This window comes from Colletotrichum scovillei (assembly GCF_011075155.1).
Source record: "Colletotrichum scovillei strain TJNH1 chromosome Unknown Contig00010, whole genome shotgun sequence".
In the NCBI taxonomy this organism is placed as follows: domain Eukaryota; kingdom Fungi; phylum Ascomycota; class Sordariomycetes; order Glomerellales; family Glomerellaceae; genus Colletotrichum; species Colletotrichum scovillei.
The window spans coordinates 4,754,625-4,779,254 of NW_023336268.1; the positions used below are offsets into that span (position 1 = coordinate 4,754,625).

The 24,630-nt window shown below is 52.7% G+C and overlaps 2 protein-coding genes across 2 annotated transcripts; both read right to left on the minus strand.

Moving 5' to 3' along the window:
- Positions 1–1,780: 1,780 nt before the first annotated feature.
- Positions 1,781–6,122, minus strand: HER10_EVM0011923 (uncharacterized protein). Its single transcript, XM_035483165.1, has 3 exons — positions 3,632–6,122; positions 3,234–3,569; positions 1,781–3,170 (listed from the first exon to the last, which is right to left on the minus strand). Exons 1-3 carry the CDS (start codon positions 4,434–4,436, stop codon positions 2,290–2,292), a joined length of 2,022 nt encoding a protein of 673 aa, XP_035328560.1. The 5' UTR covers positions 4,437–6,122; the 3' UTR covers positions 1,781–2,289.
- Positions 6,123–15,929: 9,807 nt separating this feature from the next.
- HER10_EVM0008058 (Cullin family protein) lies at positions 15,930–18,910 on the minus strand. Its single transcript, XM_035477594.1, has one exon. It carries the CDS (start codon positions 18,757–18,759, stop codon positions 16,009–16,011), a length of 2,751 nt encoding a protein of 916 aa, XP_035328227.1. The 5' UTR covers positions 18,760–18,910; the 3' UTR covers positions 15,930–16,008.
- Between the last annotated feature and the right edge of the window lie 5,720 nt (positions 18,911–24,630).

A 24,630-nucleotide genomic window follows, 5' to 3' on the forward strand; every position in this document is an offset into this window, starting at 1 on the left:
GGCTGTTTTGTGAATCTCACCCTTTCTATTCTGACTGTCGTTTAACAGCACGACGCACAGGCCCAAAACCTCATAAAGACCACCAAAAAAAAGGCGGTTAAATCAACCCAAAAGGGCCCAAACAAGAACACGGGAAACATCAAGTGCAAGAAACACAACAAGCAGCACCGCCACCTTTAGCCTTCGCCCTTCTACGGCACGGCAGGCCTCGTTTCCGTTCCGCCGTCTGTGCAAGTGAGGCTCAAAATCAAGAACCCCTTTATTCAACCCATCTCATCTTCCTACCATTCCACCACGCAAAAGATAGCTTTTGGTGACACAAACCACCTTTACCGCCTGTTTAACGTCATTGTCCTGCCTGCCATGAACCCAAGCGGTCCCGTCCTGCTGCTGGCAGCACACGTCCGTTCCCCTTATTTCCAAAACATTTGATCATGCACCGCCCGGTCATTCGAAGCGAATGCTGCACCGCTCGGGAAGAAGCGGCAATGTATGACAGCCAGGAATTGTGGCAGAGCAGCAGCGACTCTGCAGTTCTACATTCGGGTGGCAGTCTTCCGTGGCATCAGGACAGCACCCAAGATGTGGGGTGATTGAACGGCTAAGATAATACATCACGGGTCCCTAAAGGGTCTAAATCCTACCCATACTGTAGATCTGCCCCTCTGGGCAGAATGCACACTTCCCGTGATGACGGACGCCACGGATGCCACGCAAAAGGGACCACCTGGACAACGAGGCTCCAGCCAATGGGAAATACGGCCAACCTTTTCCATCATTCATTATCCATATTCGGGCCGCGAGGGGGATCTTGTTCGCATTCGCTTACACGTCTCTGCATCGATGCCGGTCGACTGGTCAACTTTCCACTTTAACAACTTCGCAGAGAGAAAAGAAGAGGAAAATCGACGCCTGAAATTAATCACAGTTAGCAAGATGATGTAATACCACTCATTACCTACGTGTCCATCTGCCTTGTCCGTCACATCTTGCGGCCTCAAGTTGCCCAGCCACTTACACGCCATACACACATCGCCACCCGCTTTCTCCAAGGGTATCTTGACAATACTACCATCTGATATTCTCCAAAAACTCCCATGATTCGTGATCCCCCTCACATACGCACGCGGCAGAAATAACACAACCACCCAAACTTCCGACGTCCTACGAGCAATGAGGTAGGTGCCCGCCGGAACTGCACCCTAGATACTTAACCGTCCCCTCTTCCTCTTGCCCCTCTCCTCGCCTCGACTAACCCGCCATCATCCCGGAAGTCAAGGAAAGCCCAAGCAAAAATCTCCAAGAAGTCTGACTTGGTCGTCGTTCTCCTCTCAGGTCTCCTCCCCCTCTTCACGCTCCTACTCCGCTCCCGACGGGACAAGACTCGCCGGGATAATCCAAACCCCCGAATCGGGCCAGGATCTCATATTCACAAAACCGCAATACGTAAACCGGGCACGACCTGCCGCCCTGCCGCCCCTCCGTCCCGGCGGATTTCACACGGGCTATTGAGACCCCAAATTCCGTTCCGTGCCGTCCACATTGCATATTCCACAAAGTTCGCTTTCCAACGGCCAAAAGAGAAGTGTTCGCCGTCCAATCATTCCCTAGAAACTACGAGTCTGTGTGTCAACCAAGTCCCGTGATGTCTCATATCGATACCTGTGTGCCTGCCTACTTTTGGGGTCAGCTATGGAAAACCTGTGCCTTAATCAGCGTAAGCCAACAAATTCACCCATGCACTTGGATTCTACAACGAAATATTCAGGAAACGGAATATGAGTGGGATAGAGTCATGTATTCGTCCGCTCAACTAACTAGAACCAACTAGACTAGCTTGCTGTGTCGCTTCCGCCATGTGTGCGGTGCCGCGTTGTTTGCGTATCAAGGCTAACAGGCCAACACCAAATAAGTGAGTGCCCCGTGAAATGTATTGATGATGTGTGCACTCAGGCCGGCCCCCCCAAATGGTCAGCCCTTAAAACCAGTCAGATCCAACGGACCTCATGAATCCTACCGAGAGACTTTGAATCCTGAATCATGCCATCACGAAGATGACGATCCCTGGTTCCCTGAAACGCCATGACCACCGAAAAAATGAAAAAAATAAACGCCGTGGTCGATCTGTGTCAAAGGTCATCCTGCATGCCAAACCGAGCCTTTCCACGAAAGAAAATTGTAGACTGGTTAGTGAAACTGTCCCCCATATCCAGTATACCAATTACGTTTCCACTGGCCACGCCGTCCACGCCTACGCTGTCCACAGCCGCCAAGTCCATGTTGACTTCCCTATTCCCGTACCCATGGGTTGGCTTGAAGCGGCACTCCATTCTCACTACCCATCATACGCCGATGGCTTTCGTCGGGTGCTGTTAGGTCTCCGATCCAAGGGCCCGGAAGGACTGCCGGCAGTGAGGTTCGGTTCGCGGGGTTCAAATATCCGTTCCCATGGAGCCCCTCAGGCACGCCAAGAGCGGTTGGCGCAGCTCCGTTAGGGTGGCGTGCGGTTATCGGAACTCCTTGCGACGAGGCGCTCCCAGTCTCTCCTAGACCTGCAAAGCCAGTTGCCTGATGGTGTTGATGCATGTTGGGACCGGAAAAGGACACCTGTGATATAGCACCGTGGTTCGTACGACTGGAGCCGTTGGATGTGAAAGCTCCACGAGGTGGGAGTAGAGCAGGAATTGCAGCATGCGCTCTCCTGTTACTCTCGTATGTGCTGGATACTGGTCTGGGCCGGCTGCTGCTGAATGTTGGTGACCCTGGCCCTTGAATACCAGTACGAGGTCGAATCCTACGCCGACTTTCACCGCTGTCTGTCGGGGGAGAGCGGCGTTCACCATGGCTAGATCCAGATCCTTGCGAGCGGTTGGCGTCGTCCTGCGCAAGACTAGCGTCCCTGTCTCGCATGTAGCCAGCGTAACCAGCAAGATTTCCAAGGTTCACATGACCACGATTGCGGTAGTACCGGTCAAAGTTCGGGTGTGTGGATGTGATCCTGGCTTCGTGTGGCACCTTATCTCTGCAGTAAGGGCAGCTGTCCGACTCCTCAAACCATTTCTTGATGCAGTGATCACCAAATACATGTTTGCATTTGGGCAGTCGCAGCGGAGCCTCCTTCACGCCCTCGGGTGTTTCCACACCGAATTCATTGTAGCAGATGACACAGGCTATCAAATCATGTTAGCATTTTTTTTTTCTCTCACAATAGAGCCGGTATCCTTATAACTGACTTCTTTCGCTTTCTGATAGCTCGGTGATCGGAACGCTCTGAAGAGATTGGATAGCAGACGAAGACGCCACATATTTCGTGGTCACAGAGCCACGCATGAACTGAGCGGCCCGAACGTGGTCTTCTTCCAGAGTCATAATATGACGTGCCATTTGCGTTGGGTTTCCAGCCAATGCTATGACCTGTTCGAGCGCGCTTCGGTCGGAATCGACATCACTGTCGGAAAGAGGGCTTTGTCTTCTGGACGCGCGCCGAATGGCAGGGACTCGACGTCGCTCTGGATGGTGGTGCGAGCCCAAGCTGCTTGATGAGCTCGAGGCTCCAGAAGATGAGGCGCCTGTGATATTCCGGGCATCATTAGCACATATAGAGTCTCAGGTGCAGGCAAACACCACTCACCTGAATTAGGTTGATGAACGTCATATGGCGGATTGGGAAAGGTTGCAGTGCTGCGGTGGAGAGTAGATGAAGGAGGAGCAGATCCAAACTGGATGCTGGTCCCGGAAGATGGGGCTTGATTTGTACCTCCAGTAGAGTCTGATGTCTCGACCTGGGGAGGATTCGGGGCTGCCACAAGATGTTCTGAGCTAGTTTGTGGTACCGGAGGATTTGATGTATTCACAGAGTGAGAAGCCGTGTTAAAGGTGTTGTGGCGAGGTGCAGCATTCTGCCCACCAAAGTTCCTCTCGGAGCTGGTATAGAACGGCTGGCCTTGTGCCGGATGGCCTGCTGGTAGGGCCGTCGCAAGATTGAATCTCACCGAAGGGAGCTGCGTATGAGGGAACGACGGCTGCATGGTTGGAGGGCCTACCATCTCACTTGGAGGTGCCCCTGAGTAGCCACCAGCCACATTGCCAAAGTTCGGAACAGGCACATGGTTGTAGTAAGGTGCCTCAGAGGCCGAGTTCGAAGGCCGGTGCTGGGGTGCTGGATGTCCCCGGTGGTTCATCAAGTGGGGTTGGTGTTGCCAGTGATATGGCCCAGGTATCGGTGGCACTTGAGGCTGCCAATTTGGGTAGTTCGCTGAGGAGTGAACAGGGTCGTAGTGCATTGTTGAGCGGTGCTGTGGCATCCCAGGGAGTTGCTGTTGGCCTTCTCTGTTGAGGAAATAAGGGCATCGTGGTCGCTGTTGTGCGTACGGATTCTGTGCCTGACCCTGAGACTGCTCTGGATGATGGTATGCGTAATCCATGGCTTCGTCCATGCTGTGAATCCCTTCCACCGTTGCGTGAGGTAAGTCCTCTAGCCTATCGCTGTGAAGCCGGCTTCTGAATCGTGGCTAGTATTGCCTGTATTGGAGAATCACAGTCTCTCTTTCACCAAATAACTTGGCTCTTTTCTTTATTCCCCTCCTTGTTGTCGCCTGATTTCTCTGTTTGTATGCAGCTGCACGGCGTCGCTCGCTTGCTTCTTCTAAGCCCTTGTTCAATCGATCAGAAGGTGCGTTCGTCGTCGTACAAGTTGCCGGTGGTCGAGGCAAGCGGATCGTTCAAGTGAGGGGGTTCCGAAACGAATGTAATCTGTTGGCAAGTCGTCGCAAACTGACTGGAGGAGGGGTAGATGCGGGTGAGTCTGGAGGTTTCGGAATGCGTTCAATTAAGAGTAGCTGCTGGTTTTATCGATTGGCGATAAAGAGTTTCCAGGGTCGGCTCGAAATGTTTACTCCCCAGTAACCCATCGAGGTTTACCTTTTTGGGATGTAGTTCGTGTCCTTTAGGCGTGATGCACAAGGTGCTCAAAGTAGGTTGGTACCTGGGGTGGTCGAGGCGGAACGAAGTGTAAGAGTCGGGCGGGACGTGATGCGGCTGTGAGGTGAGGGGCGCTGCTGCTAAGACACTGGGATGGGCCGCTGGATCATGCCGCTTTCAGAAGTTAGTCGGATGTTCGCAAAGGAGCGGGATGCAGGCGTCTGTCTTCTTTGGCCGTATCAGGTAAGATGCAGTCTGGGTAAGGACGATGGAGTTTCATGCCGTGGGGAATTTTTTTAGAATAAAAATGAGAGAGGAAAAACGACTGTTTGGCATTCCTCGTAACAAACTAGTATTAAGAGCGGTCTGTGTCTCTTAATCTGCTTGTTCGCTCTTACTCTTGTCGCAGGGCGGTGATGGAGTAGGGATGAAAGGAGGAGCGTGTAAGAGGATTGTGCGTGAGAGCCATTCAAGGCGGGGGATCGAGGCAGAGGGATGTGATACCTTATATGAAGTGGTGTGTATGAGTATCGTTGAGGATGACTACTCAGGAGGAGGCTAGGCAAGGTGAGATGGGCCAAGTAAGGCAGTGAAAGGAGCTGGGCGAGGGTGAAGGCAGCCTGTTCGTCTTCTTATTAGGTAGACGAAAAGAGGGGTGACGGTGACTCGATGGGTTTTGGTTTCTCTTGTGACCGGCTGCATACGTCGTGACGCCGATGTCGCCGAGCAAGGGATATTGGTCGATGGGGTCCGGGAGGGAGACGTTGGAAGGTAAGGTTGGCTTAGGTTCACGAGCGGTCGGTGGGCGGCGAAGAGTATCGGTGAGACGACGATGGCTCGAGAAGAGAGGAGGAAGTGGGAAGAAGAGACGAGAGATGGCCACCGAGGGGTGGAAAAGGGAAGGGAAGGCGCGGCAACGAAAGAGGGGTGGGCAGGCAGTCTTGGGTTTTGTATCTCGTCGCAGGCAAGAAGGAAGGGAACCTTGGGGACACCAGACACCAGACACCGGACACCAGACGCCAGACCGACAGACACCACCACTTATTTAGGCAAGGTGTATCTAGTAGGTAGGCAAGAAAGGTCGGGTCGACAGGGCCATGGACGAGCGACGGAGAGAGAGAGAGAGAGAGACGAAGGAGGAGACACGCCAGCCAGACAAGGTCTAAGAGACAATGGGAATGGGTGGAAGGGAACCGGAAGGGAAGACGAGGCGAGGTCCAGACAAGGCACCGGAAGCCAAAGCCAAAGCCCACCTTGGACCTCACCACCCCCAGAGGTATAAGTCAGGTATCTCGCTCACACTCACCTCACACTCGACCCTCACGAAGGACAGGCTTGGAACAAGACCAGTGATGATGGAGCCCCTTCGCAGAGAGTGCCCAGTCAATGACACCGGGACGGGGGGTGGACTAGCAAGAACATACATACGTACATGTGCAGAAAGAGTGAGGGAAACCATGCAACAAGACGGGACCGAATTGGTAGACTGCACAATCAATACGGCTGGGCCGGGCTGGGGCTGGTTCGAACCGACCGGCGTTTGCTTTACGGTACTGCTAGCCAGCTAGATATTGCTACCGCTACTCCTCCGATGATCCAAAGGGCAGCCCATGACCGGGACCATGTTCCATGTCCAGAAAGTCATGTCGTTGCAGGGCAGAAAGGGCGGTAATTATGGGCTGGGTTGGATTGCTTTGCTCCAACGGGACTGGGTTGGACCAGAGCGAACCAAAGACAACGAAGCAAAGTGCCGCAACGCAAAGCACAGCAGCAGAGCAGAGGCACACACATACACACAACACGCAGCACACTGCACACAGAGCACTACTTTGTATCCGTACACACAGCACAACATGGGCAGGGCAGGCAAAGGCTGGGCGTGGCATGGCATGGCGCTGCACTCCCGTCAGGGAAGACGGCAGACAACAACCCAATGGGGGGTTCGGGTCAGGGAGCAAGGGCAAAAAAAGACCGGGACTCAGCAGACGATTTGCCGTGAGAGGAAGATACCCGCTGGGGGTACGGTGCGGAAGTAAGTGTGAGAGTTAGAGACGGCTGGGTGAGCGCCGAGCAAGAGACTTGCAGGGCTATGCGCATCCGCCGGTCCAGTCCAGTCCAGTTCCCAGCTGAGAGCCATTTTGTTTCCATCCAACGAGGGGCATTTGGGTTTGCATTTTGCCCTCATAATAATGCTGCGTCCGACTCATCCATCGTTTGGCCCTCTCACCTCACCTCCGGACCCCACGAAGCCTTCTCTCCGGTGACCGAGTTGAGTGTACGGCCGGGTCCACCCAAAAACAACGATAAGCAGTAAGAGTAAGCCAAACCTGGGCTGGAAATACTGAATATTGGACGTGGCTGTCTGTCGGGAACAGCGACAGGATCAGTCTGAAAGGAAGAAATGACGGGAATTCGACCGCGTGGCCTAGTCCAGGCCGGGCGGATGCTGATTGCTGGCGCCGCTGTTGGCAGAGATGTTTATTATTCATTGCTGCTTCGAGTGCCGGTCTACTAATATGGCGGAAATGTGCTGGATGACTGGGTACGGCTACCTTGTGCGATGCCCTCATTTTATTCGCAGTGGTCTTTCCCACGTCAATGTTCCACATGTAAGCAGGCCCGGCCCCGGGGTGTGCGTGGCCTCGTCTCTTTGGAGGGGCAAGCTATGCGACATGGACTGCGCTGGGCGAGGGTTAAATGAAAAGTCCCTTGTCGGGTGCTCATCAGGCTTTGGGAGCGGAAACTGGAAGCGGATGAAGAGGCAGAAGGAGAAAGGCCAAGACAAGTTCGGATCTGAGACTGAGAGTCAGTGAGCCACGAATACACCGTAGAGTGCCCCCGTCCGAGGTGAGCCACCCAGAAGTGAGCGAGACGTGAGCAACCTTACCGGACATGGGTAGCGAGCGGGTGTGTTTGGGTCGTTGTTGGCTGTTCGGATCCTATGGGGGCGGGCGGGTGTCAGTCGGCGGCGGCAAGGCACCTTTCCTTTCCTAAACACTTTCAGAGGCGGCGAGGGAAAAGACAAATTGTGATACGCCAAAGACTGGGTCGACACCAGGTCACAAGCACTGTCCTCAATGGCGGATGGGCGGTGGTTGATGGTGGCGGCGGTGGACAGGGAGAGGCTTGAGGATGTGCTGCAAGTTGCAGCTAGGTCTCGTCATTGCCAACAGGTGTCGCCTTTCTCTTGAACCACATATTGACCATTGCAGAAACCATGTAAGTTGGTATCCGCAGTTGACCATTTGTGGACGGGTTGATGCACAAGGGCGGTAGACTGAAAGTTTCCTTGCTCTCAAAGAACCATACATGATGGAGCCGGGGCCTCGAGAGCATTGCGAAGAATGAAAGAGTCGGCAAAGGAAGAGCATAGTAGCCATTCATGACCACATCCATGATCAAACTGGGCTGGAGGCCTGAACAGATGGAGGAAGATGAGGGGAGTCGCTGCTGCTGGAGGCGTGTAAAGTGAGATGTATCAGGAAAAGCGGGCGCTGACGGGAATGCAAGCGCACCGCATCGGCACATCAGCATATTGGCATCATAATCAGCATCGGCAGCCTCAGCAGATTACCACGATTCGGAAGCGACGATATGCTGGCCTGCCGGAAACGTCTGAGTGTGGATAAATTCTCTTTCCGAGGTTTGTTACTCTGGAGTCTTCGCATTTCTGCCCGCTGATCAGACTGACAGACGAAGCTGAGAACCCACTCCCTTACCACTCCAGCTGTCCCCTCCGGAGGGAACTCCCAAAAAAAACTCCGCCGTGATTCCACCGGGCATCATCATGTCGTGACCGGGTCGTGAAAGGACGAAACCTTTCGGTCGTGGTGCGAAAGCGGTATGTATGTAAACGTCAACGACCGGGGGCCATGGGGTGTGTCAGTAGGTCGCAACGGCAGTCCTGGGTCCTGGCTTCAGTTGGTCAGCTCCATCTAAGTGTGAGTGAGGTGCTCACATGAACCACCTGAGCTCGGCCGGTCCAAGCAGGGCAACCACTCAATAATACCACACACTCGCAGCGTTCTTCGAAAGGTATCAAGTATCAATAAATACGGTCCAGAACCCTTGCCACGGATGAAAGGCCTGTGAGGCTGTGTCTAGAAACGTCTCTCGTCACTCTACCCTGCCAGCTCCTCACAGCACACCTGGAAGGCTGGCGCTGAATCCCATGGCTGGCCCTGGTTCTCACCTCAGTGGGCACAGCATGGCTTACTGGGCTTGCAGGATACTGGCATGACGATAGTGACAAGGTACCCTATAGGCTATAAGGTAATCACTCACCAACTCACTCACCACCACTGCTCTGCATGTTCTCTGCCCGTGGCACTCCAGACGCAAGCCAATTCCCCACCCGAAAAAAATACACTATTCAATAGCTCGCTGCCACCACAAAACCACAAATCATGGTTGGATTCTCACAGGAAGCTGCACTGAAAGTAGTATGGCTTCGGGTGTGAGAGACTGTCTCTGGGTCCGTGTGATTCGACTTGGCCTGAGAGCAACCAGGGCCGGGCGATAGAGTGAGGAGGGTAAGAACGAAGGTGAGAGTGAGAGTGAGAGTGAGACTAACACACAACTAAGGCAGGCTTGTCAGGTGTTACGAAACTCAACTTGATCGACCAGTCGCACGCGCCAGATGCGAGCCCTTCGCAGCACCAGCATGTTTTCGGCTTGTTATACATGAAGACGGCCTTAACACCCGCCATGTACCCTGCCTGTCGTCCTCCACTATCCGTCCTGCCTGTGCTGTGGTTTTTGGCTGTTAAGGCGAGCGAGTGAGGTATCCGTATGGATAGGTGAGTGTCTCGTACTTTCTGCCCCTGGAAAACCTAGACTCGCCGCCTTCCCTTACCAGAAGGTGTCTTTTGCAGCTTGCCTCGCAGCGATGTACGGATACCTTACGCAGTGACAATTGGGGCACTTTATATTCTAGGAGTCCTTCCTGGTCGAGAAGTTAGTTGGTCATTCATCCGCTCACCTTCCCTCATCTGGCGAATAGAAGGAGAGACCCTGAACTTGCATCCAGACCGGGGTCCTGTCATCCAAGCTTGCTTCGCCGGCAAGTCTTCGTTTTCTTGCAACCACCCTTCGCTTCGGCCGTTAACTCATCCGTCTTGAAAACGAAACATCGTGTCGCCAGCCTCTTTGCAATATCTACCCTCATATGCCGTCTTTTGCAACTTCAAGTCTCACAAAAAGGACTGAAAGTGAAGCTGATTCTCAGGCTGTCCGGTTCAAAGTTCAAACAGCCGCATCCGACGGCTTCTATTGCGGTTGCCTTCTTCTCCCCGGTATATGCGAGACACAGCGTCTCCACAACTTGACCTCAGCCGGACAGCCCTCGATCATGAAATGCACCTAAAAGAACCCAGCAAGCCAGCAATGCTGCGGACTCCCTGCCCGCCTCTCACCGGTTTACTGGCCTGCTTGCCAGAACAAAACCAAAGGTCCGAAAGTGATGAAGTTGCTGTCGGTCCACACCGTGCGCTGTCTCACTCGGCCGTGTTTTTGTTCTGCCCGGATGTATACCGTATGATGGCGAACTTCCCAACTCCCCGACGGGTGTGAGTGCCCTGATTGTTGCGGAATTGCGACCGCCTTTTGAGGAAGCATGAGGGGCCCGACATTCCGCCGAGCGTGCCGACAAGATGCCATCGAAAGAATGCTTAAGATGCTCGATACACACACCGACGATCGATTGCCAGCAACATTTACGGAAGGTTTTCTCAAGTCGATATCCTTCGGCAGTTCCTCGCTCGTTTTGCCATTGATCGACGAACACCAGGCCTGGTCTCTCTCAGCATCATGGCGAATCCTATCATCAAGTGGTTCGCGCTACTTTACCTTACGGATGGACTGACCGCCGACTTGCCGGCCGGTGTGCACCACCTACCTATCCGTAAGGTAGACACACGATAACGATAAGGAGGGGCAGCAGGAGGAGGGGTAGGGGAGGGTGTCGTTGCGACAGGGAGGGGGCCAGCTGTTGGGACCAGCCACCAAGGAACCGTCACTTTTTTTTTTCTCATTCATTGTACCGTCACAATGTCGTACGCCATTCGTATTCCTCGGTTTTCCCCCTTCTCGTCCCTCTTTCCCATGGGTCTTCTTCACGAATCCCACTTCATATTCGTTACTGACCCTGTCACCCGGGCAGTGGTTGACAAGTACAGATACATTACGGGAGAGGAGGGGCCGTGGGGGCCTGCCATGATCAACTTGGACCGTTTGCGCCGGGCCGTTCACACCACACTCTTCCATTGTTGGAAATCCAACCACTTCGCTCCCGCCACCTTCAAGACGTGCCCCGCCTTGGGGCCATGCTGAGGTACGGAGTATGCTCCCTCATCTGCATCAGCAGCGCAATCAGCTTTTGTCCTAGGCGGAAGATACCATTATCGGCCCCCATCTGGTTGGACCCCTGACAGTGACTCACTTCGATTTTGAGTCTTGCAACCTCCAAGTCCTCGCGTCCTGTCACTATTCCCAACTGGCCAAGGACCATCCGTTTGACCCAGGTGGTTCTCGGATTCAAAAATAATTCAAAACCTCACTTCTTCCGAGTCTGCGCCCTTACGATTTCACACACCCCCTACCAACAAACTACGTCATAACAGGTTCTAGCTCCCCCTCCGAAAGGAACAGACACGAGGGAAATGCAAGGACCCCGCGGCTTTGTCCTAACAAGACCCCAGTCATGACCCTGCTGCAAGACCACCTAGCTTTGAGGAGATGATACTTATTCATTGGCTGGAGCCCTTTTTGGTCGCTAACCTCGTCTCTCATTCGTTTTCGAAGCAGCGGGATCCCCGCGAAGATCTTCTAAGCCCTGGTTCGCGCTAAGATAGAGTGCTCCGCCGTCTGCGCTCGACACTACTGTTATCGACTACTTCGGTGAGTCTTGTCTCTGTCCCTCCCTTCTCTTGTCCCACCTCCCTGTCCCTCATCCCCCGTCGCCTGACCAAGTGAGATTTTACTTAATTTCACGGACTTTTCCCGCCAAGTCAGTTTGTTTTGCTTCAGATGTTCGTCTCATCATTCGGCGCTCTAGGCTCGCCACAAGGGTGGACTGCCTCAATTATTGGGCGCCTCGAGTCAGCACCATGGCAAGCGCCTAGGCGTGCCCATCCATGTCTGTTCTCTCGCCTTGCTATCGCCCATGGCGGTGGAGGACGCATCATCAGCAAACTTTTCTCATTCGGCACCCATTTACCGCATTTGAGGTTGAGCCAAGCCTCACACGTGGGATCCAGCTTGACTGGTCTTTTGAGAGTTATCATCATCACTCTCATTCAGCAGTCTGATGGCCGAAACTCCTACTGGGCTTCTTCTTCTTATGACCACACCACCCAATCCCAGAAACATAGCATGCCGGTGCTTTTGTCCCAGTCGCTTCTCAGCGCCTTGTCTAGACCGACGCTCATGTGGTCACCTGCAGGACCAATGACACCCGAGTTTGCAGACACTACACGAGACAAGGTTGAGTTATACGGAGTGAGCTACATCAATGTTGCGGTTGGCACATTGTCTTTTTTCAGTCTCTTTCCATTTCTTGTAAGTTTCCACATCAATATCCGGACTATGTGACGGGTTTGGCAGGTAAGCCGGAATCCCCCGTTTGCGAACATCCATATACCATGAGTCCTATAGCGAGGTTATCGATGCCTCGCATGGAGCACCTTCCTCGCCTATAAGGTGAGAAAAACAAAAAAACGAAAAACAACATCTCTCTCTGGTGGGCAGCTCTCCATCCACAATGGTTGACTGTACCGTCCTCGATTGCCGCGCATGATTGAACAAACAATTCCCGAGTCGCCGATTGCACGTCCGAGGCACTGAGCCGGTCCGATGATCCACAATTCAGGCATATCTGCTCCGAAGGGCCTGCTCCGATGGCTGCTGACTCGGGTCCCATGTCTGGACCCTCGCTTGGCTGGGGCGGGGGTGAGCCAGGTCTTTCGCTGGGCGATGATGACGTCTGGTTCACGTATTTTCGGGGTGGTCGGCCCTTGAACCTCCGACAATGTTACGTCTCCTACCGGTATCTCACCGCATCTTATCATCACGCAATTTGCTAAGAATGATGTTTTGGGTTGTTGTTGCTTGCGCTTCAGCTTCCGTATCCGTTCTGTAGACTCTTGTTCTCCATTCACTTAGAACAGTGGTAGAACCGACCACATGGGCTACTTGAGAGTGAAGGAGTGAAATAATGTGTTCAGGAAGCCTGGTGGCTGGTTTTCTCTTCTTATATCTCAACTGACATTGCCGAGATAAGGAGCGGGACTATTTAGTCACTCTTGAGAGTGAGATTGTTTGGCATCTTGATCCCCACAGCCGTTACACGTGAAATCGGCTTGAGTGTTCTTCTCGCTGTTTTCGAAATTAACCAAATCGACTAACGAATCGTATACATGTCAGCCACTACGCACCTAGCTAGTCTATTCACTCCCGGCTGCTGTGATACGAGCCTTGGACGCCGGTCATCTTCTTTGGTAGAGTCACTGAAGACAGATACGACTGGCAGTAACTATCCGATGTCGCATAGGGATGTGATTCAGCCTGACATGAGGCTAGGGAACCGAGTCGACCTTCATTACCCTCGTCGTGTCGAGTAGTACATTTATAGAAACTTGTTCATTTTTAAATCTAACGGAGTCAGCGGTCCCTCATTCTCCTGGTCCGTCCATGAGTGCTTCCGCAAGATCTGGTCTCGTGTGGACTCGTGTCCAGACCTAAACTGATTCATTACCTGTCGGACGAGCTTTTACCTCAACTCCCGCTTTGAGAATAGTACAACTGGGTAGAACTATTCTGCTATGGTGGTATGGTCCAACCAACCCTCAATGAATGCGTGATAGCCATAAAGAAATAGACGCTGAACCTCGAAGTGCCATACCTCGAGGTAGACACCAAGACTCTGTCCCTGAGCTCTGACTTGTCCTGACTTTCCCACCATCAGCTTCATTCTTGACGGCATTACTCCATAATTCGCGGAAGGGACGCCGTCTAAAGGATATAGAACGTATAGTCCCCCTTGAAACACTAAACTCATCCAGGGTCTTGAGAATCAGCCGAAATCGTTCAGTTGGCAACGCGCAGCTGATCAATATTAGGGAGCCTTTGATCACAGTCTCTCGAATGAAGGCGAAGGGCTATGCTCACCATCTCAAAAGTGAGTTTATGTGGGTGCTGGTATCATGACATGGCAGCGGTGTTGAAAACACGACATATAAGTCAATACAACAAGCGGAACGCTTCCATCCTCTTACCCGTACTCATGGGGTTTTGCATTAGGGAAGCAGGCTAGGTGAACTTGTCAGAATCTAGCCGTAATGGAATCTATCGGCTATCCTGCAGAGCAATGTACTCTCGGGTAAGGACCTTCATCCAAATGGCAAGGGAAGTTTTTGAGATGTCATCACCTCGAATCGAATACATTCCAGTGATATCGTATCTCGGAAGTTGAAGCTTTCGGCGCCAGGGATGTTGGAGTCAAGAACGAGGCGTCTATCTTTCTGGGAGGTCTCGCGTAGCGTCAGGTATCACCTATCATCATCTGCCGTTATCGAACCTGAGAGATCTCTACGATTACTGATCGTCATGCAGCTTCAAGCTTGCTGGATGAATGGAACGCTCTTCAACGCAGTTTCTCCAAAGGAACATCTCCCCCCTTCTGCTTTGGAACTTACAGGTCTTCTGCACTGCATAGTCGTATACAAAGTGAGATCATCTATTTACGAATGATTCTAATGATGTTGGGGACAGTCTGCTGCTTGTGATCGCAGGGTATGTTCGGCGGCATATCTCTGGCGCATTCCCACAAACACCGCTTGAGTCTTGTTAGGGTAAGTTCATGTCACCTTATATCGCTTTCTACACCCAGTGGCTGATGCCTGGAGCCTTGCTTTCCCCCCTCGTTCCTAACTCACTAAGTGGATGATGGATTATCATGTTAACAACTAGGGGCGATGACACTGCTTGAGGGCTCTTTCTCAGAGCATATCTGACGGTCTGTAGACTTTCCGGGTCTTAAGGTAGAGTATCTTGACGCCATCACAAGTTAAAGGCGTACAAGTACAATCACAGAGCGAGCTCATGGAGTCAGCAGAAAGATTCCTGAATATTTGGTAGGCTCTATTGGGAATTCACAGACTGTTCAGACATCTTTGTACCCAGATGTACTCAAAACAGTTGGGAGTGCTACTTGACCACTCATCTTCATGTCAACACGAAGCACCTCAAATACAAGGCGGCGTGGTACAACCGTTGGCGTCTAATCGAACAGTTCCTAGAGCAACATCATAAAGACTGACAAGTATTTCATGATCAGAGAGGGATAGGGGGGCCGACACATCAGAGTTGACTGTGATCAGCCTCACAATATTCATCCAATGGCGAGAAATTTTAACCAGGCGGGCACATTAAATTGATTACTGACGGACGTGCCAAGGACTCAGTCATTCCGGGGAATTATTACTAGCAAAGGTACTAGGCCGATGCCATGTATCTACTGAGATTGAATCAAAGATATGGGTATTACCTTCTCGTCGAAGTTAGCCACCATGCGAGTGAGGCAATTTCAGACCTAGTCCCTTCAATCGAGAGTAGATACCAAAGAGAACACGAGGAGAGACGACATTGATGCAAGGACCTCTGTAGCCGAAACGAGGGTTGTAACAAAACATAGAGTCACTCCGACCCTAAGACACTCGAATTGCCAGATGACAGGTTGACAGGCATCAAGCTCATGTCCGCGGAGATCTGGGTGCAGCATTGATGGATCAAAATGACGTTACGAATAGTCTCAACATTAGAAGAAGGTGCTTGTCAAGTACATGGGGTTAGACATTTTGTCCACTCTGAGCCATGGTCTTCAGTCGCAGCATCCACGTCACGGAAAATTGACACCTGAGCATGACTTGGTTGGGTATCGTAGCTATTATTGACTGCACCAAAGCGTGGTTCTACAAACGAGCCGAAGGTAATCAACTTGTGATCTTAAGGTACCCCTTCTAATGGAATCATCCATCACCTCCAACTCTGACAACTCTGCTTTCTACTGTTGGGGAAACCTAAATATGCCGCTCATTTCTTTGGCAGTCGATACTTTCCTCCGACCAGCTCCAGTTCATCCATCGCCATCTTTTCTGCAAGGAACTCCTGCAGCTCCTCATTGCTCCATGGGAACCCGTCCGCTATCAACATCTTCATCATCATGGCGATCTGGACCAGCGGCATGGCTGGACTCGAGTTGGTCAGCATACCAACAATGAATTGCCAGTACACCTGCCGACGCTCCTTCTCCTTGGCATCCAACGCGCCCGGCTTCTTGGGTGAAAGGTCGCCTGAGTCGGGCGCAGGAGCATCATCGGGGCCGGGTCCAGGTGGATTCCCTCCATCGTCGGCATCGTCATCTAGCTTCTCAATGACAATGAAGGTGCCCGGCTCAATCTCGCGGATGACACGCTGACCGACCCAGAAAGAAAGGGCGGAGCGAATCAGATCATCGTCCATTTGCAGCACCTCTTCAAGCTCGTCAACTGTGCGACGTACAGGAAGCGGTCCGCTGTAAGACTCGTCTGTTTGGAATGCATATATGACAACGGCTTCATACGTCTTGCACTCCTTCTCAACTGTCCTGTCTTCGAGTTCAAGGCTTACAGTGGCGTTTCCGAGATTATTGAGCCATGTAAGTTTGCGGTTAGATTTGAGACGCTCGAACTCGCCTTCGTACTGTCCTTGACCCTCGACGACAGGCCTGGGCAAGATGAAATGCTCTCTGTCCATCGTTGGCCAGAAGAGCCGAGAAAGAATCTTGGTATGATATGACGGAGTATTGTGGGCCTTACGGACGGAACCGACAACGCCTGTCCTAACCGTCTTGGAGATGATGGCATCGACCTTCTTCGAGTCTTGAATGTCCTTTATCATGACGTCGCAGTTTTGCAAGGCATTATCCCCAAACCGCTTCTTCAGTAGATTAAGCACACGGACTTCTTGACTGAACTCCACCTGTGTAGACAGCAATCTCTCTGCGATGATATTTTGGAACTCCTTGATAAAAATATCTTGAGAGCCCAGAGCGCTGATCAATGTCCCGATGACATCTTCTGACTTGGGACGCTTGTAATTGACTCCGGCGTCAACGGGATCGGGGATCCATTCCATGTCGTCCCAGTCCAGTTCCTCATCCTCCAAGGCAGGTCTTCTTTGCTGTGATGGATCGTTGAGTAGAATGGCGAGCTCGATAAGCTTAGCACTGCCTGCCTCAGTACTCGAGTCATCCGGGTTTGACAGGAGTCCAGTCACGACGATGGGGATCGCATCGTCTCTCTGACATAGGTAAAGCTGTAGTGAATGGACCACACGGTCTAGCAGTACTTTGGAATGGTCTAGAGCGTGGAACGTCCTGATCATGGAAATGTATACCCGTAGTATATCCAGTGTTGACCGTCCCGGGTGCAACAGCCGTTTCTGTAACGCTGCCGAAAACGTGTCCGTCAGTTGTAGCCGTCTTTGCGGCGTTGTGATTGCCATTCGGAGGTCATCAAGAGCGTCTCTGCTGTGGGGCCATTGGAGAACGATGTCAAACAGTTCATGAATACGCATGACTGCTAATCGCCCGACGGCAATCTCCTTCCACTTTTCGACATCGGTCCAAGCAATGTCCCCGCTTCCAAGGCGAGCAAACACCTCAACTGCTAGCCGCGAGTAATGGTTCTCGACCCAATTGCAAAGTGCAGCAATGCAGCGTGAAGGGGTGCCAAGTTTCGTAGCGCGAGGCACAGACGAGGCGCGCGGAGCATCCTTCCCGCCATCAGATTTCGACTGCGTCCAGGCGCCCGCGAATGACGTTCTAATGTGCTCCACCATCATGGCATCCATGAGCTCAGCGAATAGGACTTGGAAACTCTCGCCTGCCAGTCCTACTTTGTGCAGTGCCTCAATCAACTGCAGAAGCTCTTGCCGCGCTGTCGCTGCCGCTGCTGCCTGACGATCTGCTTCGAGGTTGGCTGTCCGAGGAGAGCTTGGGAGAGGGCTGGTCTGCTGCATGCCCAGAACCAACCTCATCAGGCGACTCAGAACAGCTCGGAGAGACTCCATAAGCGCCTGCGACATGGAGTTGCCGATGACTGCGTGTAGATCACGGCGGAACTTGTCGACAGCGATGTCTGCATGCTTGTTCTCAAGACCCCGCACGATAAGAGACAGTCCATAAAGATACTGGCGGTGAGCTGCTTCTAAAGTATGGATGCTTCCAAGGAGTACCTGGGATTGGTCACCGTACGTGTTGCAAGCGGAAAGTAGGGGGAGGACATGTTGGGCGAAGTGGTGGCGAACCTGCTGAGTATGCCAGGAAAGGATGTCCTCGGTACTAGCGGCTTTCTCAGCGTGCTTCGCTGGATGAAGAACCAGCTTTAGACTGTCATAAAAGTCTGCATCGTAATCCTGGGATTCCGGAGCCAAAGTGCCAAAGGAGTCCTCAGCGGCCACCGACGGCGGAAGCTGGATACGAGCCGTCACAATGTGCCATGCTTGGTTCCACCGGACTTGGTCGCTGACCTGCATGGAAGCAGAGGTTTGTGAAGGCCGAGATGAAGACGAGACGTGGAATTCTGCAGGTTTGCCATGGCTGGGGAAATGCGAGCGGGAGGATGATTGATGGTGTAGTGGCGGTGATAGTGCGCCGCCAAACGGCTCTCCCTGCGGCTTGAACCTCTGAGAAGGTATCGAACAAGGAGTAGGTTGCGAGATTTCGGAGTCAAAGACTGATTTGAACACACTCTGTCTCTTGCCGCTCCACCTGGACGGCGCGGCGCTCACTATCGTAGCCATGACTGCTTGTGGAATGCATCCAGATGCGCTCAAGCGGAAGGAATCAAGGCCTGCCTCATTGCAGAGTCTCGGCAAGGATAGTGCGGTGACTCAATAAGGAAGTCGCAATTATGTCGGTCGACGGTGTCTATCGTGAAGGATTGCCGTGCTCTCGCCGGTTGTTGTTGATTCCTAAGTAGGAGGATGGATGTGTTTACTTTGTTTGGCGTTGATGGGTTGATTAAGCGCTGCGCTTAGAGCGTGCCTGACGCCTCAAAAATTGGGAGGGATAACGTGGGCCTATGGCAGTGTCGCGCTTAATTCACCCGCAGCTGGCGACAGGCGCTAGCGCGGCGCTCATCGTTCAATTGGCGAACCCAAGGGAAAGAACGCCCAGAGCGGCAGCCACGAAGCGAGACAGGCGCACACGGCGCAAATGCTGCTGGTGCGTGCGTCGTGATGGCTGGCAGTGTACAGAAGCGAAAAGCACCGTACTGAGCACAGTATACTGGATTGACCCCTGCTGCGACTACACCACTTTATGTTCACGCCCCTCTGAGCCAATATCCACTTCTACAATCACACCTCCCCCCTTTGCTCTACCTTACCTAGGTACCTTACCCTACAACACGACGCTCTCTCTCTTTCGCTTGTCTCCTACACACCTTCAATGTCTCCCCTGCTACCTTATCTAAGCAACCGCCGAATTCCACCATATTCGCGGACGACTCCCGATGTCAATCCGCAACCTATGACCAAGCTACGAAGACTCAAAACCGCCGGAAGAAAGTATCGTGCTTAGCTAGGCGCGACACCTGAGGACCATAGACAAGTCATTTCAGTGTCGTTGCCACCAACCCACAAATACTCGCTTAAAGCGCCCGCAGCCGCTCTTCCTTGTCGAGCATGGTCGAGGGCATGTCTTCAAGTGGTGTTTCCCTTACGACAAGTGTGGGGTAACGAGACGAAGGATCGAGACAAGCTGCGTCGAACCTGTCCTCAACAGGACCTGCATGCTTCAACATGGAGAAGACAGGAGACATGACAAGGTATTACCGTTGGGCCAGAGCAGGGGGTCACGGGAGACTTGAACATGAACGCAAACCCCCAAGGAGACACAACAGGAGAGCAATAAGATCTCAATTTCAGGTACGAACTTGTCTTTCCACCCCTCAAAGCCTCAACCGTACCGCAAAGAGCCTGTGACGCATTCTTTCCATAAGCCATTAGCGACTAACCTTGTTTCGTATCCAGACGTGGAGTATTGCTGGCCAGTAGCAATATCATGAGCAATCTCCAAATCGTCCGAGGATTCGAGTCTAGCCTTGATTGCCAGTGGGTTGGCTCCTCAATCGTTACCAAGAGGCAGGGCCATCCCAAGCAACGGGCGCCGTGACTGTCCAAGGCCGGGGCGATTTGCAATCGACGTCCGGCAGCTGTCGCGTCATCCGGGTACTCCAATACGCATGCATTTCAATATCGCTCGCTATCGGCTCGTCTCTCCGTACCGGAAGATTTGTCCGGAAGTACACGAACGGAATCGAGGCCAATACAACTTGGCCAAAAAGTGGTTCAAACACCGAACCGTTGCGGGCTTAACCCAATCGGCCACTTTCACGACCGATCACAGCTTCGCGCGTCGTCAAGCCTCTTCCTTCGAAGCGGGGAAATGCGACCCCCATTAGTCCCACGGAGTTATCGAAGGAGAGGAGGCATTCGGCCCCGAGACAAACATACGGCTGCTGTCTTCCAGCTTAGTCAATTTCCACCGTCATTAACCCCGAGCGAGGTCGAAATGACGGACAAGCATACCACGGGGTGACCTGGTCGTTCAATATACGCTTGTCTATACGAAGAGGCTGTCACGTCTTCGACATGAACTTTACGGATAAAGCCTGTCAGCTCTACCTACATGGAAAGTATGGGACTTATCATGCTTCCGTTCAAGCTTGCCGTACTTGCCGTCAACGCTTCGCCGTTACTCATCGGCTACTTCGTGGTTATGAAGACGACCCAGTCTGCAATCCTTCCGATCTGAACGCCTGCTCATCAGGGGCCACAGCTCCATGGCTTCCCCTTAACGTCTGCCTGCAAATCAAAGCAGCCGGGTAGACGAGATAATGCATGCTTGAAGGCGGCACAGTCCTTTCCAGAGCTTCCATGTGGCTGTTCCACTGTCGCCCTATGAGCCGGCCCCTGCGTTCCAACCATCATTAGCCGTTGACCGCTGTTGCTTCATGATCCTTTGCCAGTGACAGTAGCACCGTTTTCGTGCCACCTGTTCGCCCCGCCGCGATTGTACATCAGCGTCCTGCCGGTGACTTCGCCACTTCGCGCCCAACAGGGCTGGCTTCTGAGCGACTAGCCTTCGACGAGATGGAGGGTGAATCGATATGAATGCAGACGGACTGGGCTGTGGGATGCTCCCGACCGGCACGGCAGTGGATCAAGCCACCAACCTTGTTCAAATTCGCCCGCCTAGCCCATCAGTGGATCTCAAATAATACTGCTGCCTGGAAGTCATCACAGGCCGTCAGCCTACCCGTAGCGCGCAAGCGACAAGAGAGCCGACGAGCGGCTACCGAGTGTCTCAACAGATTCTTGACAGTGCCGTTTGACTGCTAGAGCGGCGTCTTCCTGTAATTCGAAGCGATAGCTTTTCTTCAATCATTACCACAACCTCTCCCACGATCTCGGAGTACGCAACAAGCATATGCTCATGTCCCCGGATGTGAGTCAAGGGCCTGAAATCAGCAATTTAACAGCCGCAGGTTGTTCTGCCAGCAACGTTGTGACTTCGAACGATTGTTGTGGACTCAGGCCACTGGAACGGATGATAAAGAAATGGCTCGCACGTTTATTTACCCGTCGCTATCGGGGCTAGAGATAGAGACAGCCACAGATACTCGAGCTCTGACGAACGCCAGAACCCATCATTCGACTTTGGAACGAAGACTTTCAATAACTAGAGAGGGGTCATTGGAATACCAGGAAATCCCGAACAAGCAGGCAAGGAAGCAGCCGCACTTAGCTAGACTATGCTTTGGCGTCTCAGATCAAACTTGCTGCGCCTACTTCGCTACCGCTATCATCGAATAGCAGATGCTTGACGAGTCTTGAAGGATTGCACTTGCAGGTCGCATGGTGGCCAATAAGGCCCAAGGCGCAACGAGTGTCGTCGAGTATTCCGTCCAATGGCGCACGAGGAAAGTAGATGGCCACAGCATGTCAGGACCTGTCACAGCTTGTTGTCAACTTGTCAACTTGGCATGCCTTCAGAGCGGGCCATCACCAATGCAACCTCACTTTATGGTGATTCCCCAAACCGGTAAGATATTGGGCCCGATACTTTTCCGGGTCGCTGGAGTCACAGCTCCACATGAATGTTTGCCCGTTCCACATTCTGCTTATATAATATAACAAAGGTTAGGTTTTGGCCCCCAACCTTGCGGCAAACAGTCAGGGAGTCCCATGCATTGGTTGGTCGAAGAGTTGTCGCAAGTTCACAGCTGCATCGACTGTAATTGAAGCTACCTACGGTTCGCGTCATTGCGTGTGGCCGGTGGGAAGTTGGATCTTTCTGCAATGGCTGAAACACCAGCGAGTATGAATGTCTCTTCCTGGGGACACAGAGTTTGCGTATGTCCATGACGCCAAACCGTCTGTCGCAAGCCACCCTAGACGGACAGCGGTTTCAAACCACATTGTCAAAGGATAGGATAGTCGAGTCTTACAGTAGTCGTCTGTGCTATCTTGCTCACAGCTGATAGCTCCTTGGCCCGTCGCGAGTCTTTTTTTCGATTTTGCCGAACGACGGCCCCTTTTCTCCTTTTCCCGATCTTTTTTCATTTGCGATACGAAAGTAGCTGGTATTGGGCGCGGATTGCCATGCCGCGGATACTTCACCAAGCCGCGCAAATGAAGCCCGGATGACAACACCGACATGCCCGACAGTCGTAGGTCCCAGTCTTCCCCGTTCGCAGTGATTCACCGACGGGCGTAATGGGGCCGAACGCGCACGAGAATGCGGGACTAGGGTCGGTTTGCCACGGAAGCTCGAGGATCATTTGTAGTCGCTCTGGGTCCGCCGACACGTTCATGTGGAGCATGATGCCACTCTAATGACGGTAATCTCGACTCTTGAGCGGTTGGCGTGGTAGTCATCCGCCCAGACTAGCGTTTACCCAGCACGGGGAGCCCCCGGATCACATCTCAAGGGGGCTCGATTATTGACATCCGTCCGTATCTGTACACTACGGACACAGGCTACGGATACCCGCAAGGTTACCATGCGTTCGAGGTGTTTACTCCCGAGCCTGTTCGGGAGTAAGATCGAGGTTGCAGAAGGCTGCAACACCGTAACCTGGAGGTTGGATCCAGAAACCAGGGACCAATCATTGCACATCCCAAGTATTGCAGCCAGCCAGGTACCTCTGGTAACCGTGCTTGAGCCCGAACGAGCAGGTTTGGCGGACACTTACCATTGCTAGCCCCCACCAATACCTAGGTACTGGACCCCTTCGTGACCCCTACCCTTCTTCACTCATATCCGCGGGGATATGGATCTCTTGGTCTTTGGTTACGCTTTTCCTTTAAGCCATTACGAGTAGGGTCTGCCCATCAAACCGTCAACCTCGGGCCTGTCTAATCATGGCTGAGTCTCTGGCGGAATTCCAGGCATGACGGATAATCCACGGGCGCCAGGAAGGGGTAACTTTCGGCTAGCCTAGGGAAGAAGGGCCCTGTTCAGAAGAGTGAGCTCGTCTCTACTCTCGTCTTACTGGTTGCATTAAACTGATACCCCATGAACGTACCTAGCAAAGCCCAGAGATTCGACTATCCCAAAACGGGTACGGCACCGTTCATCTTTTCTCTCAGCTCTTATTCGATATTTTATCGCACATCGATTCTCAGGGCAGGCGACTTACGAAAGATGACACCAGATTCTCTCAGGTGGTGCCCCTGGTCTTCTCTCCATCATCCGTACAGATGCGGGCACATTCAGCGCATGAATGATGGATGCTGTCCCTCCTCATGCCACAAAAGCCGCTTAACTCCCTGCTCACGGCTCTCTCGCCCCGTCTTCCACTCCTGGCTTTTCCTTGTAAGCCATGTGCCTTACAGGGCAGGGTGTCGCGTTGTCTGTTCAGAAAGGGGGTCCAGTAGAGAGCAGATTGAGTTATATGAGAAGGTCAGTCGGGGTGTGGAGGAAGAGCGAGGTATTACCTACACTACTCCGTATGGCCACAGTACTACGACGTTGGACACTTGGCGAAGCTGAGGTTGCAATAGGTACCAACTTTTGGCCCTTGCGAGAGTTTCGGGTAGCGACTTGAACCGCTCGCTCCACCCTGAGATTAAAATTTGGGGGCGGAGAGTCTCCGACAAGCACGAGCCAGAACCAAGGATGAACATCTTCAAGGAACCCGGCAAGGATTTCGGACGAGAGAGCTGGCCTCGGGACCGAAGGCTCAGTGTGTAAGGATGATGTCTCTGGGGATGACGGGACAAGGTATGGCAGTCTCGACTCTCCCATGAGAAGTGGCAACAAGGAGACATGACGGCGTGTTGAGCATTGACTAAGGTAAGATAGGTTGAGGTTGCCTTCACTGCTGATACAGTACCTACAGTCAGTCGTCACTTCCAGGCCTGCACGCCCAGCAAGGGTAGTGTATCATTCAGTGTCCGTACCTCGCGGAATCTATGCAATATGTCAACTGGGAGGAAAGAAGGTAACGTAGCCATACACGGAATATCTACGTACCCAGGAGTGAGGTGTGTCCGTACGTACCTTAGGTTACCTTAAGGTACAGAACAGAGCAAGGTAAGGTACCCACCACTGTGGTCTTGCACTGCACTTTCTTCACCTCTGTCCGCAGCATCCCCTGCACC